At 48.1% G+C, this 17,904-nt stretch overlaps 1 protein-coding gene across 3 annotated transcripts in view; it reads left to right on the top strand.

Annotated features, from left to right (window-relative positions):
- LOC119180577 (protein YIPF1) overlaps positions 1-17,904 on the top strand; it is an 80,764-nt gene that overhangs the window by 27,842 nt on the left and 35,018 nt on the right. For all 3 annotated transcript variants that reach the window (XM_037431682.2, XM_037431681.2, XM_037431683.2), the window contains exons 6-8: positions 3,592-3,746; positions 8,619-8,738; positions 9,859-9,921. In XM_037431682.2, the coding sequence (XP_037287579.2) occupies positions 3,592-3,746; positions 8,619-8,738; positions 9,859-9,921 (338 nt within the window). The remainder of the gene's footprint in view (positions 1-3,591; positions 3,747-8,618; positions 8,739-9,858; positions 9,922-17,904) is intronic.

The raw sequence follows: 17,904 nt of genomic DNA, 5'->3' as shown, positions 1-17,904 counted from the left end.
GAAGCTACAGAGCACACCACCGTCAGGCGCCACTCGACGGTTTTGGTGTCCAAGTCTGTATCACCCATCGTGAGTTGAAAATTTGTTTGGAGAATTTGGATTTTGGTGCATCAGACACAATTAAATTCAGTTCAGCACTTTATTAATTCATATCAAACCAAAAATTGTATCAGCCAGGTTCATATAACCGAAATTCTGCTGTAGTTAATAGCAGGTGAAGGTACAAATATTCTACATCTCAAATATGAGTAGAATACTGCCAGTTTCCTTTTTTCAAGTTTTGTTATCGCCGCAATACACTACACGCAAACCGCACTTGCAGTTTTCGACAAGCTTCAGGACTGTAGTAGATCATTTCGATAATATCACGCCAACTCCACGAACTGTACAGATTATTCTGAAACCTACGTCACCGCTAGCGATAACGCTACAACATTTGATGGCAAGTGTATAAATGCCGACGCGCTTCGCCGCTTGTCAGTTGATCGACGGCCGACGCTGCATTCACCGCTATCAGTGCAAGTGTGCTACCGTAACCCGACTTTCCGTTTAGGGGGCACAGGTTCACCCAAATAAGCAGTTTGATCTTACCATTCCGTCTCCTGCCTTTAACCACATCTCGACCCCGTGACATCTGGCGGAGGTGCTGCATCGTTCATGTACTGGACGCCCCCATCAAGCCGTGAACCCAGCCCACGTCACGGGGAAGACACCTACGCCAACCAGGAGCTGCGAACAAACCGCCAGCAGCAAAGGCAACAAAGGCAAAGGCCCGGAGCACAGGCCTCTACAAGACAAGGCGCAGAAGACCAAGGCCTTGACCTCTACTGTGGTGACAATGACAACTGCAGCATCCCAGCCCGTGATCCTGCATGAAAACTTACCTGCAAAATGCATGAAAACTTACCTGCAAATTCTTATGTAATAGGCGAACCTATCAATCTGCCACATGTAGAAATCTATGTGAAAGGTAACTCCGTGTTTGCATGCCCAGTCTTCTTAGAATGAATCAAATCGATGCTGCCGGCCATAACCTTTGTTGACGATACTACATGAGACACAATCATAGACAGCAACAACATAGTTCTGAAGGCACATGTGTATCCAGCACACAAGAATTGAAAACAGAACTACAGTTTGGAGTGCGCAAAACAGTTGCAGCCACCGATGAGATCATTGTTAGCAAAATTGCAGCTTCGAAGGTACATGGCTAACACAGTAGTAGATTAAAGGCTACAAACTTGTAAAAAGGCACAAAGCATTTAGGCATTCCTTTGGTTCCCTTTTGACTATAGTTGAGCCCGCTTAGAATGAACCCAAGTGTGACCCGGCATTCGTTCGCTGAATCCCGAAGTTCGTAGTAAATGAAACACAGCTTTAAAAAGCGTTGCGAGTGAAAACACAATTTTTTTTCCCAAAAAGCTCTCTGATGCACGTTTTTCTAATAGCAGAAGGATGCTCTTGAGTTTATTTAAAGCGGCAGCTTACTCTTTGCCGAGGCCTGTGGCATAAGCGGCCGGAGGCTATTAATGTAGCCAATTGCTGCAAGCATGCTTGTGAGCATTGGCTCCAAAGTATTGTCATCCTTGCAATCCGATTTTTTCCATTCGCTCTTGCCATGCGCTTCATTCACAATGCCCTCATTCATGCACGGTTCCGCTATGTCGGCATCATTATTGGTCGTAATGAAATCATTGCAACAGATGCCCCGCATGCCCTCCAATGTTGGAGTTGACGATGTGCTGCCAAAGCTTGCCGCCGGATTGATCCTGTTCTGAAGCTTCAGGCTCGGCATCAGATAAGAAGTCAACAAAGTCAGCTTCGCGAATACAGTTTCGCACACATGTAGCCGTCCGCCCACGAAGCCTTCACCATCTCCACAGCTGAATATAGGGACACCTGAAGTGGCCAGTTAGCTGCCAGCCAGTCAGCAGGTATGAAAAGGCTTCCACATAGGAACACCTATAATAAGTCTTAAAAGCACGGATTACGTCCTAGCCAAGTGGTGACCCTTTTGACATTTTGTTAAAAGCAGAAAAAAAAGTGGATGGCCTGCCGTCTGCCATCCTGACCACACATGCACACCAACAGCGAGAACGACGCGCACGCATAGTGTAGAAGCCAGCATACTTGAAACTGCACTCGACCCATTTCTAGTTCCAGAACAAAACGTCTGAATTCAAACCAGCGCAGAAAAACCTACAGCGTGGCTGGCGGCTGGCATCAAGAAGTTGCGAAAAAAAGAGAAAAGCAGACTTGCGATAGAGTGATGCATGAGTAAGGGAGCGCATACCATGGGAGGCAACCTTAAAAACCGAAGGCAGGTCAGGTAGCTTCCTTGCAGGGTCCACAAAGTGCATAACTCGTAGCTTTCTTGCAGGGTCCACAAAGCGCATAACTCACGCTTAAAAAAACTTGAGAGAGCTGTTCGTGCGCACAGAGGTCAAATAATCACATTGTGGCTCCAGCGGACTTGCATGGTCCCGCCGACTTGAATAATACGCTATTTGTTCTGTGTAAAAGTCATGTTTACGCTTCCAAATGCGTGCAGAGCGAATGCTGAGCCGAGTGCAAAGTGAGCGAGAACGAGCCTTAAACACGGAACAAATCATGAATTCTCAGTCGGGAGGGGTAGCGCAAACACGTGCACTGGAACGATATGACACTGATGAAGGCATGATACAGACACAGATGATCAGGCAGAGTTGATGGGCGACAATGTGACGCCAACGAAAGTGTAACAAAACTAACGATCAAAAACTGGCTGTGTGGAAACGCGAACTTCGTCTGGCGATGCGTGGTGCTCAGAGTAGCAGGGGGGGGGGGGGGGGAAGGACGGAGGGGGTGTGTAACAAAAAGAGGTCGGGAAGAGCGACAGCTGAAGGTTTGCTGAGGCAGATTCGGTGTTTATAAAAATCTATGGGCACCTCGCTGATGGCTTATCGGTTGTGTAAAGTGGTTTCCCGAGAACTCGCTGGAGCGCCGACTCCGTTGGTTCGCTGTAACTGATGGGCGACGCTCAGAGACATTCATTGTAAGTGCGATTTTGTGCCATTGAAATAATGTATATTTTCTCGGTCACGCTGGTATCGCTCGGTTCAAGTAAAAGTTCGTTTTATGTAGGGCTGTTAATGTGGATTTGATTGTATAGTAGCACACTATCCTAGTCATAGGCGAACTATAGGAACTCCAAAACACTTTGTGTCTTTTTTATCCTGTGAGTTTGGCACTGTCTTTAGCTGACCCCAAACAACGCCTTGACATGTTAGTTTGCAACAGCTGGCTGCAGCATATTTTATTGGTTCATTTGCATTGTCGTCAGGAAGACATGAGAGTTCCTTTTATGGAATTTCGCTGGGCTTTTATTGAAACGAAATTTTGGGTGATAACGTTATCGCACCCCCTTAAGTCTGCTGTTCTGTGGGAGAGATGTACTCATGATTTGTCACATGAAGAAGATGTACTTACACTTTGTCATGTGAGGTAGATGAACTCATTCATTGTCATGCAAGATGTACTTATGTTTTGTCAATGTACTTCCTTGGTGCACAAGATGTACTTATGTTTTGTCAATGTACTTCCTTGGTGCAGTGTCATTTGCATCGACAGCGATATTGGTGTACATGTTCGTGGTGCCACTTGTGCTGTGGGCGGTGCTGAAGTACCGCCAGGTGGAGTCGCGATACTCCCTGCTGGAGACACTTTGCCTGTACGGCTACTCCCTCGCAGTCTATGTGCCAATCTCGGTTAGTACTGCTTTGCATGATCTGAACAAACCCCACCACCTACTCTCGATGACAACTTGATAGCACTGTGAAAGCTACAGAATGAAAGTGTATGCCTGCTACTGTGCCAAAAAATATTATGCGAGTTTACCGATAATTTTCTCATTGGCCTTGCTGAAATAAATGCCGCTTTACAGGTTTTACACAGTCGGATGACGACGCAGATTATGCCTTCGGAGCTGCAGAAATTAGTTTTTTCTTTTTCATGCAGGCTTGGTCAGCGATGCAGGAGTGAAAGAGAACTGCACTGGGGTGAGGGCAAACGACAAAGAAGCGGACGGTCAGTACTGGGAAGTGTGTCGTAGCGGGTCACGGTCAGCTAGCAGTCAGTCATGTCGAGGTGGCTGTCTTTGTTGTGCGTCATATGAGGCCCGGTATGAGTAGTCCTTATATCTTGCAGCTGAGGTTGCTGCGAAGCGCCGATGACAGAAGCGCACCGCCTGGCCTGGATACCCGCGCGCGTAACAAATGGGACGTTTAATTTAAGCTCTGCGTCAAGGTTTTTCGTGGCGCTGCTGTGTACCAGGCATCGTTGGCACTCGCAAAGGTTGAGACGTCGACAAAGGTAGTGGTCGCAGTGGGCTTGCAGCAACGGCCGTGTAAGTTAGGGGTGCGGCGACAAGGGTTGCCTGAGAGGCGGACTGCAGTGCCTCGGAGACCTGCTCCTGTATGACCTGTCGGATGGCAGGTGCGAGACGCTCGTAGTGGGTTGCGCTTTTGGTTAATAAGACGGGCACGAGCGCTGTTGAGCAACTTTCTCGCAAACGAGTCGCTTGATTTTTGACAATAGTGTTTCTTGTTCACCACCGAGGGTCAATGCCATGAGAGTTTCATCTTTAGTCTCTGGACGCCGTGTCAAGACCTGTTGTTTTCGCAGCTCCTCGAAGCTCTGGCACAGAGTGGCCAGTTCAGACATGGTACGTGCGTCCTTGGTCAGCAGCATCTGGAAGGCATCATTGTCTACGCTTTTCAAGATGTGTCGAATCTTCTCTGCCTCGGCCATCGAAAGATTAAGGCACTTGGACAAGTCGAGCACATCTTCGATGTAAATTGTGAAGCCTTTTACCTACAGCTGCCCCCGCAGGCACTATTCAGCACGGAGCTTGTGTACCACGGGGCTGCCAAAGAAATAGACAATTTGTTGCTTAAAAGCACTCTAAGTGTGCGATTCAGACTGGTGGTTGTTGAATCAGAAGCTCGCGACTTCTTTCAGGCAAAAGGTAACAAACTGCAATTTCAAAGGGTCACTTGTTGCTCGTGCTTACCTCTTCAAAGGTCAAAGCCAATCATTGACTTCTTGTTCATCGGTGCCATTGAAGAAAGGTGGATCGAGCACGTGTAGCGCAGTAGGCACAATGACCATCAGAGGCCGAGTCTGGGTCATGGCTTCTGGCTGGGTGTTTTTGTCGGCCATTTCCGAAGGAGCCGGCAGTTTCCTGTTAAGGAGTTCCAGGTTGAATACCCTGCACCTCCACCCCTCTAAAAAGGGATTTATTCATGCAAGTATAGCACTTGAGCAGGAGGCTTATGGACGCTGATAGTGGGCGGCGACAGCCTACACACGAATCGCAGCGCGGATCACAACTGCTCGCCCTCGGCTCTTCAGGCTAAGGTAGTGGCCCACTATGGCATATTGCTCTTCTTCCTCCTTGCACTTACTTTATCATCATAAATCAATGCTTACTGATTATCACTTGGAACACTTGAAACGCTTGATCACATTCCAGTGACAAAAACCGATGAAGCATTGCATGAACTTTTTCGATACTGTAGTGTTTTTTCCAGAAAGAGCGCATATCATTCAGTTTTGCTGCTAGGCATGATTTCTATAAACTGCAAAAGTTATCGTAGTGTGTGTGTCTTCCTTTGGTCCTTGGCTGCTGGCACTGTAATTTTCTCCTGCATCCTTTCAAATGGCTACTGCATTATTTTGCACTGTCTTATGGGTCTGAGGAATGTTATGAACACATAGAGCGCATTATAATTGTGCTACATAATGTCATATTGACCCTAAAGGGTAACATAGGCCCTAAAATTGTTTCATTTTAGTTTTTTACCTATCAAAACAAATCTTTCAGAGTTTATGTGCAATTGTGTGCAGATTTCAAAAATGCATTTATTTTTGTTGCATATTATGTAGTTCTTAGACTATCAGACATTTCATATACTTTTTGGGAGCCATAGTTTGGCTTAACTGAAATAGTTACAAATTAATTGAACACACCAGGATAATCTGGAATGAGTACAGATACCACGTAATTGAGCACACCAGAATGACCAGAAATGTATACAGATTAAGCATAAGTAATTAAGCATACCAGAATGATCGGGAATGAGCACAGAATAGAAAAAAGTAAGAATGGATGTTCTGAACACATTTGAACAAAAGTTACAGTACTATGTCAAACATTCACCAATGAGTATATGTCAAGCTCAGATTTTAGCCACAAATATTAGCGTACCACACGTATTATTCAAATAAATTTAGAACATCTGTTATTGTTTTGCTGCATTCTATACTCATTGCAGGTCATTCTGGTGTGCTTAATCACTTTTCAACTCTCTCAGAATAGGGAAACTATGGTTTCCAAAATGGCACATAGATTTAAAAGACTACATGTTGTTCTCAGCGAGTTTCATATAAAAACTGTGACTTTTCTATACGAGTTCTATCAGAAAAGTATCCGATTTTTTCTCTTTTTTTGCGAGCACCTGATGGATTTGAAACAAGCACACTTGCATCAGCCAATCTTAACCTTCGTGCGCAGGTGTGAATATTTTTCCACCTGCCAATAGCGTCAGTCGCTGGGACGCAGCGCTTGATTGTGCAGTGCTCTCATCGGTGTTTTATTGCAAGGAAAATGACGGAGCGACTGGAGCAGCGCTACTGTATAAAATTTTGTCAGAAACTGGGCGACAGCAAAGTGGTAAATATTGGAAAGATCAAGACGGCTTTCGGTCACTACGCTATGAGCCGCACACAAATTAAGGAGTGGTACAACTGGTTTAAAGGCGGCCGCACATCGGTGGAAAGCAAGCCATGCTCCGGTTGGCCATCAACATGCCGAAATGACCAGGTCATTGCTGAAGAGAACACTCTGGTGATGCGGGACCTTCGTGTGACTATGTGGCTCATTCCATTATGACCGAAGATTAGGCCACGAACAGAGTTGCTGCGAAATTCGTGCCAGAACTGCTCACAGTGGAGCAAAAGCATGTTCGCGTTGAAGTCTCGCAGGACATTGTGGGAAACTGTGGGCATAGGTTAGCCAGATGAGGACAGAGGACGTTCGAGGACAACGAGAGACTTTTATATACACGAAGACGGACAAAGGGATACACACAACATAAACTCACACAGATATACACGCGTTCACGGTCCTACGCGAAAGGGAGTTAATGTCCTTGTTCGTGCACTCACATTCTACTCTTGGGGCGTGAACGTTGCGCTTGACCTTGAGCTCTCTGGTAGTCGGGAGGCGGTGTGCCTTGTGCTTGCGGAGTTCGTACCGAGGCGGGGCCCGGTCTAGAAGATAACCGCCAGGGCCATCCCAGTACGGTGGTCAACGCCTGGGCTTGCCTGTACACCACCAAGAACAGCGTACCGCCCGTCTGCCGCGAACAGACCTGGAACAGCGTCTCGCTCCGAGACCGGAACAGCAGCTGGCCGTGACGAACGCCGCTTCAGACCAACGTGGGGGCGAGGTGGGGCGATGCCCAGTCCAGGACGCACCCGAGGATTTCAACGCCGAGACGAGGCCCGGACACGGAGGGTCAGAACGGTCAGCCGGGGCGTGGCCCGAACTTGTCTTTGCTCTCTGCTCTCTGGGGTTAGCCGAGCTGTCCCCGTGGCTCGGGAGCTTTTCACGTGGTACGCGCACGAGCACGCGCATAGGCGCGCTCATAGTTTTACCGCTATCACCATCATGATGATTCCCGCGCACCTTGAAATACTAAATCGGCCCCGCACACCGATTTTCTACGTCAAAGCATGACGCACACTCTCCAGGGCAGCATTTTTTACCACAGACATGCTGAATTTCCGAAACAGTGACCCTTACTTCATGAACATCATTATCACTGGTGACAAGTGTTCGGTTTATGGCGACCACGGAACAGAATCCCAGTCGTCACAGTGGTAGCATTCCACATCGTCAAGACCAGAGAAAGCCCGCCAAGTGTGCAGCAATGTCAAAATGATGCTGAGTGCTTTCTTTGACTCCCGCAGTGTAGTACACCAGGAGTACGCACCAAAGGATCAAGCAATCACCAAAGAGTACTACAGGGATGTCCTCCGTCACCTACGTGATGCTGTGTGGCGCAAGAGACCTGAGTTGTGCTCGATAGAAAACTGGTGCATCCACCAGGACAATGCTGCTCATAATCCTGACACTTGGTTCAGACTTTTTTGGCGAAAAGTCAGACTCCTGTAGTTCAACAGACTCTTTACTCTCCTGATATGGCCCCCCTGCGACTTGTGGATGTTTCCCGAACTCAAGAGGACATTGAAAAGAGAGCGATTTCAGACAAGGGAGGACATTATGGTTGCAAAGACAGCTGAGCTAAACTTCATTTCGAAAGAGGCCTTCTTAGAATGCTTCCAACAATGGCAAGCACCACTGGGAGAAGTGTGTGGAGTCCCAAGGGGACTACTTCGAGGGTGAATAGGTTTTTCAATGCCCTAGTTATGCCAGTTTTCTTCCTTCCACTAAAGGTCAGATACTTTTCTAACAGACCTCTAAGTTCATGAATTGCAGCGTTCCCGCTAATTGCACATTCCTGCTGCCTATACGCTGCCGGTTGTCGATTTGTGTTTGCCCTTGGTGTGTCCAGATCCTGTGGGCAGTGCACCTGACGTGGCTACGGTGGACGCTGGTGGTCGTGGGTGCTTCACTTTCGGGCTGCGTCCTGGTCACCACGCTGTGGCCTTCCTTCAGAGAGGACTCCCGCAAGGTAAGGGCGCACTATGCTGTTATGGTGCTAAGCAATGAAGGATGCTCGAGGCCTGTGTACTTGATTTAGGTTACATTTATGGACTACGGCATCTCTCGTAAATATATGGTGATTTTGGAACATCATACTCCATCAAATAATATTATTCTTACACTGTGTGCTTGCTAACAGGGAGGGACTTGGAATTCCAGAAATTGTGTCATCCGAGACATGCCATGTCCAGGTCATGCCAAGTGAGAAATTGCAGCTAACATACCGATAAAGCCCTGTTGGGATCGCCACATCTTTTTTATTGAAAGCTCCCTCATTTTCATAGCCTAATGTCATGTTAATGAGGACTCTGCTCAAAATGTCTTTATTTTTGGACTGATTTTAATGGAACTTTGTTATCTTAAAAATATTTACATGCTGATTTAAAGTATGCAATGATACTTTATTACAATGGATAGTTTTCAAAATACAAAGTAGCTCATAGGTCATATGGGGAGCAAGATTTTTTCTAAACTTAGTTCATTACAAAGTGGATTAGCATATCACAATAACCTGCAATCAGAACAGTGTGCAGTACAACAAAAATGGATGTTTAAAACCTATTTGAACAAAAGTTATAGAGTGTTGAACATTCCTGAATGAGTCAATTTCAATCTGAAATTTCACTAGCAAACGTTAGATATATTGTATTTTAAAAACCTCACATGATACTGCAGAAGTACTTGCTCATTTGAAATCGGCATATGAATATACATGAAGTCATCAAGTTTAATCAAAAATAGATCAAGAAAAAAATTGAGTGAAGACACCAGAGAGGGACGTTATTGTGCATCCTTTTTTTTTTATCAATACTTCGTGCTTGCACTGCAAACTCTTTAAAATTGAACATTTTATTGTTGCCACTGCAATAATAAAGAAGCGCTGTCTTAATGTGAAGGGTGTATGTCAAGCTAAAAAACAATGTCTGAGTCATAAATAAAAGTGGCTGTGTATTTTTCATATTATAGTCTGTAGAGTAAGAAAATATGTGCACATGCCTGTTCATTTATGATCGCTTTTTAGTTGTTTTAACAATGCAAGAAGCAAGAGCCTCACTGGAAGCTCCCAGGTCGTGTTCTGATTTTTGCAGATGGCCTTCATCACGTCGGCTGTTGTGTTTGCACTGCATGCACTACTGGCCCTGGGCTTCGTGGTGAGTACCGCTGAATGGAATTTTGCAACCTTGAGTGTTCAACTGTGCGAAGGTCTACATGTTGGACACAGCACATACACATTGATTGGTCGTCATGCAGGGCATACTGTGACGAATTGTGCATTCATTGCAGTCAGTTTCCTTCAATCTGCTGATGGAAATCACTACTGTGGGCCAAGACACGCAGCTTTTTTACGTACAGTCATAATCTTTTTTAAATTGAACACGGGGTCAGGCAAGCTAGTATGTGTCGTCTGCTGCACACGCACAATAGTAGGGAAGCCTTGTGCCAATCATGTTCCACATGATTCACGAATAAATTTGAAAATATGTTATGCTTTGCTGGTGTTTTCAAGATGATTGTTGATCTGTCGCTTTCCCAGATCTACATTTTAAGTTCGAGCTTGATTTGGCACTGGTGCACAGGACAAAAGGTATGAACGAGCACATAGAAAATTGCTGGATTGCAGTGCTTTTATGGCAAGCATGAGCATTTGTGAAAATATGTGGAAATACACATAAAGTCAGCCATGTTACGCCACCCTGTTTACGCATTGACTGCGGACGAACTCACGGTTCATCTAATACTTCTTGTAGGATCTTCAAGCGCATCGCAACTTTGTGCCAGCATTGCACTCTTCACTACTCTCCAGAATGATAGTACTGATATTGTTTTCGAAGGGGGGATAGGGGGGATATGACAAAATACTCATGTAAGATCGACCAAACCTATTTCATATTACTTATATGACTGCCTTAGAGGTAGCAATCTTCTGTGAGTTGTGCATCAAATAACAGTTCGGTTGTTCTTTGTACGACTACAAAAATGCAGGAAAAAGAAAAAAAACAAGTGACACGGCAGCCAATAAGAAACATGCCATTTGAACTGGAAGTATCCAAATTTTAGTTGACATCATAATGCGATCATTAGGTAGGCGGAAAGTCTGCTAGCAAACGACACACGAGCACTGCGATGATGTGTTCAGATCGCATGAAGGGAGGCTACCCTTCTCGCGTATGGGCGCAGGTACTGTGATGTGTTGCCTAATGGCGCCACTAGTAGTACCGAAAGCCACACGCCCTTTTGTTCAATTTTAAATAGGTTGCGACTGTACATATTGACTTAATCAAAGCTTTTGTGATAAATGTTTTTACTTGTGTTTCATCCACGAAGACTGTGAGCAAGACACTCAGCCCAGAATGTAAGGCAATATTTTAAAAGCATCGTGATTGTTTGAGTTCGTGTTGACATTACACTAGCATCCAACGATAGGTATGATAGCTACTGTATTAGAAGTGAAAGTTATGCTGGGTGGTGGTTCATGCTTGAGAAGTGAAAATATTGTCACCAATCTTGTCTCACTCAAGGAAACCTTCCGCAGAACTGCTCGTCAAGCTAGGACAAAAAGAAAAACTGCTCCAACCCAACCTCTTCGTCCTCTTCCACACGAAAAACCACGCGAATTCATGCGGCATTAGTCCCCCCTTTTAAAAAGCATCGACTCGATGCTTCTAAATAAAAAGAAGAAGAAAAAAAAAAACCCATAATTAGAACACGCGTTGACGCAGAGAATGACAAAGTGAGTGCCAGGGAAAACAAAGAGGGCGCACAAGCACTTGGACCATGCGCGAACACAACAGCACCAGTGGAAGAGTCAAGAAAAAAAAAACACCACATGAGATCACTGTCACGTTTGCGAAGTAACTCGCAAGCACAGAGACTATTGTGTGTAGTACGGCTTGAGTCGTACGACATGCACAGTTTCGGGCCGATGTTGTCGACGTGACGACACTGTGCCGTCCGGAAGTACTTCGTATGTAAGGTCACTCACACGTCGGATAACCTTGTATGGTCCGAAATAACGGCTCAGAAGCTTTTCAGACAAGCCTGGTCGTCGGACAGGAGTCCACACCCACACTCGTTCACCCGGGTGGTATGCGACGTTTCGACGGCGAAGGTTGTAACGTCGTGCATCTGCGTCTTGTTGGTGACCGATGTTCACGCGAGCCAGTTGACGAGCCTCTTCGGCGTACTGCGTGTATTGCTCGGCTTCTGGAGAAAGAGCATCGCTATTATCGTACGGCAGCATAGCGTCAAGCATCGTTTGTACGTTGCGTCCATAAACAAGGTGGAAAGGTGAAAATCGGGTTGTTTCCTGCATTGCCGTATTGTATGCGAACGTGACGTATGGGAGGATATCGTCCCAGGTTTTGTGCTGCACGTCCACGTACATTGACAGCATGTCCGCTATGGTCTTGTTGAGCCTTTCCGTCAGTCCATTACTTTGTGGGTGGTAAGCCGTTGTTTTTCGGTGACTCGTGCAGCTCAGTCTGAAAATGTCCTCTAGCATTTGTGCCGTAAATGATGTTCCTCTATCCGTAATCACACATGACGGCGCGCCGTGCCGGAGGACGATGTGCTGCACGAAGAACTTCGCCACTTCAGACGCCGTGCCGCGGGGTAATGCCTTTGTCTCAGCATACCGGGTCAAGTAATCGGTTGCCACTATAATCCATTTGTTACCAGTGGCCGACAAAGGGAAGGGTCCTAGAAGGTCCATTCCCACGAGGTCGAAAGGTGTCCGTGGTGGTGTAATAGGGTGGAGAAGGCCCGCAGGTTTCACGGGTGGCGTCTTGCGACGCTGGCACTCGCGGCAGCCTTGCACGTAGCGGTGTACACTGGTCGAAAGTCGTGGCCAATAGTACTGCTGGCGCACTCTGGCGAGAGTCCGCGAGTAGCCCAAGTGTCCCGACGTGGGCTCGTCATGGCACGCGAGGAGGATGTCATCCCGCATGTCGGCTGGTACAACGAGGAGGAAGGCTTTGTTGCTACCTCGAGCATTTTTCTTGTAAAGAATGCCCCTCCTTAGACAAAAGGATGACAATTCGCGAGCGATGCGCCGAGGAGTGTGAGAATTTCGGCCTTCTAAGGAATCAATAATAGGGCGCAATTCCTGATCGGCTCTCTGTCTAGACATAAAGTCAGAATCACTGAGGGCTCCGAGAAAACCATCAGCATATTCCGAGTCCATATCAGGATGTCCCACGGGTGCTCGAGAAAGTGCGTCGGCATCTTCGTGCTTGCGCCCAGACCTATACACAATCATGATGTCAAACTCTTGCAAGCGCAAACTCCACCGAGCGAGACGACCAGACGGGTCACGGAGATTGGCCAGCCAACACAGCGAATGGTGATCGGTCACCACCTTGAAGGGACGGCCGTAGAGGTAAGGTCGAAACTTTGCCGTTGCCCACACGACTGCGAGGCATTCCTTCTCTGAAGTGGAGTAGTTGGCCTCGGCTCGAGAGAGAGTACGACTGGCGTAAGCTATGACATGTTCTACGCCGTTGTGCCGTTGTACAAGGACAGCGCCAAGTCCGACGTTGCTTGCATCCGTGTGAACTTCGGTATCAGCGTCCTCATCAAAATGCGCAAGAACAGGTGCCTCTTGCATTCGCTGCCGTAACTCTGTGAAAGCTGCTTCTTGCTCTGTAGTCCAGGCAAACGGTACATCATCTCGGGTGAGTCGCGTGAGCGGTTCGGCTATCGTCGAGAAGTTGGTAATGAATCGGCGATAATAAGCACACAAGCCGAGAAAACGCCGTACCGCTTTTTTGTCTGACGGCACAGGAAAGGTGGCGACTGCTGCAGTTTTTTCTGGGTCAGGCCGCACTCCATCCGCACTCACAACATGTCCCAGAAATTTCAGCTCATCGTAGCCGAAATGGCACTTCTGGGGTTTTAGCGTGAGTTCGGCCGAACGAATAGCTTCCAGAACCATTCTTAGACGCTTCAGATGTTCTTCGAAACTCTCGGCAAAGATGACCACATCATCAAGGTATACAAGGCAGCTTTGCCACTTCAAGCCAGCGAGGACGGTATCCATCATTCGCTGGAATGTTGCGGGAGCCGAACAGAGGCCGAAAGGAAGAACTCTGAATTCATAAAGCCCATCGGGAGTTACAAACGCTGTCTTCTCTCTGTCTCGCTCATCGACCTCTATCTGCCAATAGCCGCTCTTCAAATCTATCGATGAAAAATACTTCGCGTGTCGTAGCCTGTCGAGAGAATCATCAACCCGTGGAAGCGGGTAGACGTCTTTTTTGGTGACGCTATTGAGTTTCCTGTAGTCAACACAGAATCGCAGCGTTCCGTCTTTCTTCTTTACTAGAACGACTGGCGAGGACCACGGGCTGCTCGACGGTTGTATCACCCCGTCGTCAAGCATCTCCTTTACCTGCGTCTGTATAGTCTCGCGTTCTTTAGCCGAAACACGGTAAGGTTGCTGGCGGATTGGGCGAACATCATCGTCGGTAATAATTCGGTGCTTTATGAGGGGTGTTTGACCGACTCTAGATGAAGAGGCGAAGCAAGATTTAAATTCCTTCAGCAGGGTATGCAGTGCGGCCTTCTTCTCGTCCGAAAGCTTCGAACTGACGTCGATGTGGTCCAGAAACTTATCTCCATCAACCATTTCCTCGGATGCGAAGCACTCGGTGACATCCGCTACACGGTCTCCGAAGGCCACGGTGGTGCCGCGGAAAAGATGTCGGTGCTCGAAGTTAAAATTTGTGACGAGTATCTGCGACCGTCCGTCACGCACACGCAGAATGCTTCGCACTGCACACACACCTTGAAGCAGTAAAAGGGATACGTTGCTCTCGGCGACCACGTCACCGTCTTGGAGGTCTTCACAGGTGACTTCTACGAAAGCAGTCGCTCGGGGAGGCAACGTCACGCTTTCGTCGGCAACACGCAGCGCAGGTCTACGACAGCTATCAGCGCCTCGATCGGTTGCAAGTTGCGTCGAGAAAGTCACCATTCGCTCGCGGAGATTTATGATCGCGCCATTCTCTCGAAGGAAGTCCATTCCAAGGATGAGCTGACGAGAACAGTCGCGTAGTACGAGGCAGGTTACCACAAACGTTGACTCGCGTATTTCCACTCTTGCGGTACAGCGACCCAATGGAGTAATAACGTGGCCTCCAGCAGTGCGAATACGCGTCCCATTCCAAGGTGTCATCACTTTCTTAAGACTGGTTGCCAATTTTCCGCTCATAATAGAATAATCTGCACCTGTGTCCACCAATGCGCTGACCTGAAGACCGTCTATCAGCACGGGAATGTCGAGTGAGACTCGGCCACTGGGTTCAGACGCACAATCCGGCATTTCTCTCGCACTGCACTCAGACGTCAATTCAATGTCTGCAGCGTTTTGTGGAAGCGTCGATAGGAGGTCTTCCGCACTTTTAGTCCCAGCGACCTCGCCCCCGAAGGTCGCTGCCTTCAGTTTTCCCGACGAGGGCTTGGGGAACGTCCCCGTGCCATCGTACTGAGACGTGGTCCAATAGCTGCGGGTCGTCGTGGAGATGGAGACCGCGATTGACGCCGTGGGAAAGGCAGACGTTGCTGCGCGAGGTAGTCCTCAATTTCTCTTGGCCTCTGACCAACTAGGGGACGAGGCGAATGAATAGAGAAACCGCGCAGTCCAAGTTGTCGGTATGGACATTCCCGGTAGATGTGACCGGCTTCACCGCAATGGAAGCAGAGGGGTCTTCTATCCGACGTACGCCAAATATCGGACTTCCGCGGAGGGGCACGGCGACCGTCGATGTCCAAACCAGCATGCGCAGATTGAATTGAAACTGGCGGCATCGTCTGGATTGGGACTGCAGGGCTTGAGACCGGCATGGAAGTGCGCAGAGCTTCGGCATATGTGCGGTTCCCAACATCAGTGGACGCAGGAGGTGGTTCTAGATTTGTAACCGTTGGTTGAGGGCGACGGCTGTGAAGCACCTGCTGGACCTCGTCCCGAATAATATTGGTGATGCTGCTTACCTCCGGCTGTCTCGCCCCGTGTAGTTTCGCGATTTCCTCGCGGACGACGGAGCGGACGATTTCGCGAATCCACTCAATGCTGTTGCTCCCGAAGCTGGCGGAAAATTCAGTAGGTGATGCAGAATTCACTTGCCGGTTGAGTAGGGCTGACCGCTGATGAAGTACCCTCTCCATCGTAGTGGCTTCGGTCAGGAATTCTGCTACACTCTTCGGAGGACTCCGCACTAGACCAGCAAAAAGCTGCTCCTTCACGCCTCGCATCAGATAGCGTAGCTTTTTTTCTTCTGGCATTGCCGGATCCGCTCGCCTGAAAAGCTGCGTCATGTCCTCCACGTACATGGTGACGGTCTCATTAGGCATCTGGATGCGTGAATGCAATGCACGTTCAGCACGATCGCGGCGGTCGGGGCTCCGGTAGGTCTCCAAGAGGCGATGCTGGAACTCGCGCCAGGATGTCAAGACATCACTTCTGTTCATGAACCACGTTCGGGCGCCGTCTTTCAAACACGCGTAGACGTTGCGGAGTTTGGCGGCTTCGTCCCAGTAGTTGATCGCTGCGACGTGTTCGAACTCGCTCAGCCAGTCGTCCACATCCTCAAACAGCTCTCCGTGAAAGGGACTAGGCATCAGCGGGTTCTGGACAGTGCAATAAATTGGTGCCGACGACGTAGGAGTTTCCATGACGCCTTGAGGCGAAGTCATAGTCGCTCTATGGATAAGCTGTGCCGGTGTCTCTGGTGGTAGGCCTCGTTGGCGGCGGCTTGTTCTGTGAACTGGCGTGTCCACGGGCACAGGGCTTGTGTTCCGGCTCCTGGATGGGCTCTTGTGCATGGGGTGCGTCGTCAGTTGTCGTACCCAGCAGCTCCACCAATCTTGTCACCAATCTTGTCTCACTCAAGGAAACCTTCCGCAGAACTGCTCGTCAAGCTAGGACAAAAAGAAAAACTGCTCCAACCCAACCTCTTCGTCCTCTTCCACACGAAAAACCACGCGAATTCATGCGGCAATATATATTGCACTGGCGCTCAGATTACTGACAACCAACACCCTGCTGTATAGGTGCGTGAATATTCAAAACTTTCAAACAGAGAATCGAATGTTGTATATTGTGATAGGGTCGTGACGTGGCCGAAGACAGGAGACTTTATGTTGGGATTCAACTATTTAATTGGGCGAACCTGTGCCCGGTAAACGGAAAGTCTGATTACAGTAGCAGTTTTACACAGATAGCAGTGAACGGAGCGTCAGCCGTCGATCAACTACTGACAAGCGGCGAAGTGCGTCGGCATTTATACTCTTGCCATCGAATGTTCTAGCGTTATCGCTGGCGGTGACGTAGGTTCCAGAATAATCTGTACAGTTTGCGAAGTGGGCAAGATCTTATCGAAATGATCTACTACAGTCCTGAAGCTTCTCGAAAACTGCAGGCGCAGTTTGCGCTGAGAATTGTGCAGTGTTTTGGGGCGATAACAAAACTTGAGGAATGGAACGCGGCATTGCCCTCCTCTGAAAAAGGCATCGTCCTGATGCTTCAACTAAAAATGAAGGTACAACAATAATGCAAGAAAGTACAATGAATAAATTACGATACAGCAATAATACAAAAAACACTGTGTTAGCACGCCTTTAGCAGTGAGCCGAAGACACTTTTATTGGGGGAAACACACAGGTAAAGCCGACCAGCTTTCAAGCGGGGCGAGCGCGAGCAGCAACAACCCTCTTCCTTCTCTTCTTTCACTGGTGCTCCTGCCTGTGCCATATATCAATGCTACAAATCACTCCCCCCCCCCCTCCAGAAAAGGAGCCATCCTGGTGACCTATGGACCAGGTAGGATGTGTGGGTCGTAGTGCGATTTCATTCGTTCGACATGAACAGTCTCGCGACTGTGACGGCGTCGGTTTGTTGATGGTTGAACCAGCTCAACAATATAGTTAACCGGTGAGGACTAACGTAGGACTCGGTAGGGGCCTTCGTACTTCAGCAGTAGCTTGGTGGAAAGACCAGGAGCAGATGAGAGAACGCGAATCCATACCAACGTGCAAAGCGAATATGACTGGGGGGGCAGGTTTTCATCGTGACTGTCCTTCTGGTACGCTTGATCTTGTGCGGTTAAGGAACGTGCGAGTTGCCTGCAATCTTCCGC

This window comes from Rhipicephalus microplus, chromosome 10 (assembly GCF_043290135.1).
Source record: "Rhipicephalus microplus isolate Deutch F79 chromosome 10, USDA_Rmic, whole genome shotgun sequence".
Lineage (NCBI taxonomy): Eukaryota > Metazoa > Arthropoda > Arachnida > Ixodida > Ixodidae > Rhipicephalus > Rhipicephalus microplus.
The sequence above is the reverse complement of the archived record's forward strand: the minus strand, read 5'-3'. Positions and strand labels throughout refer to the sequence as shown.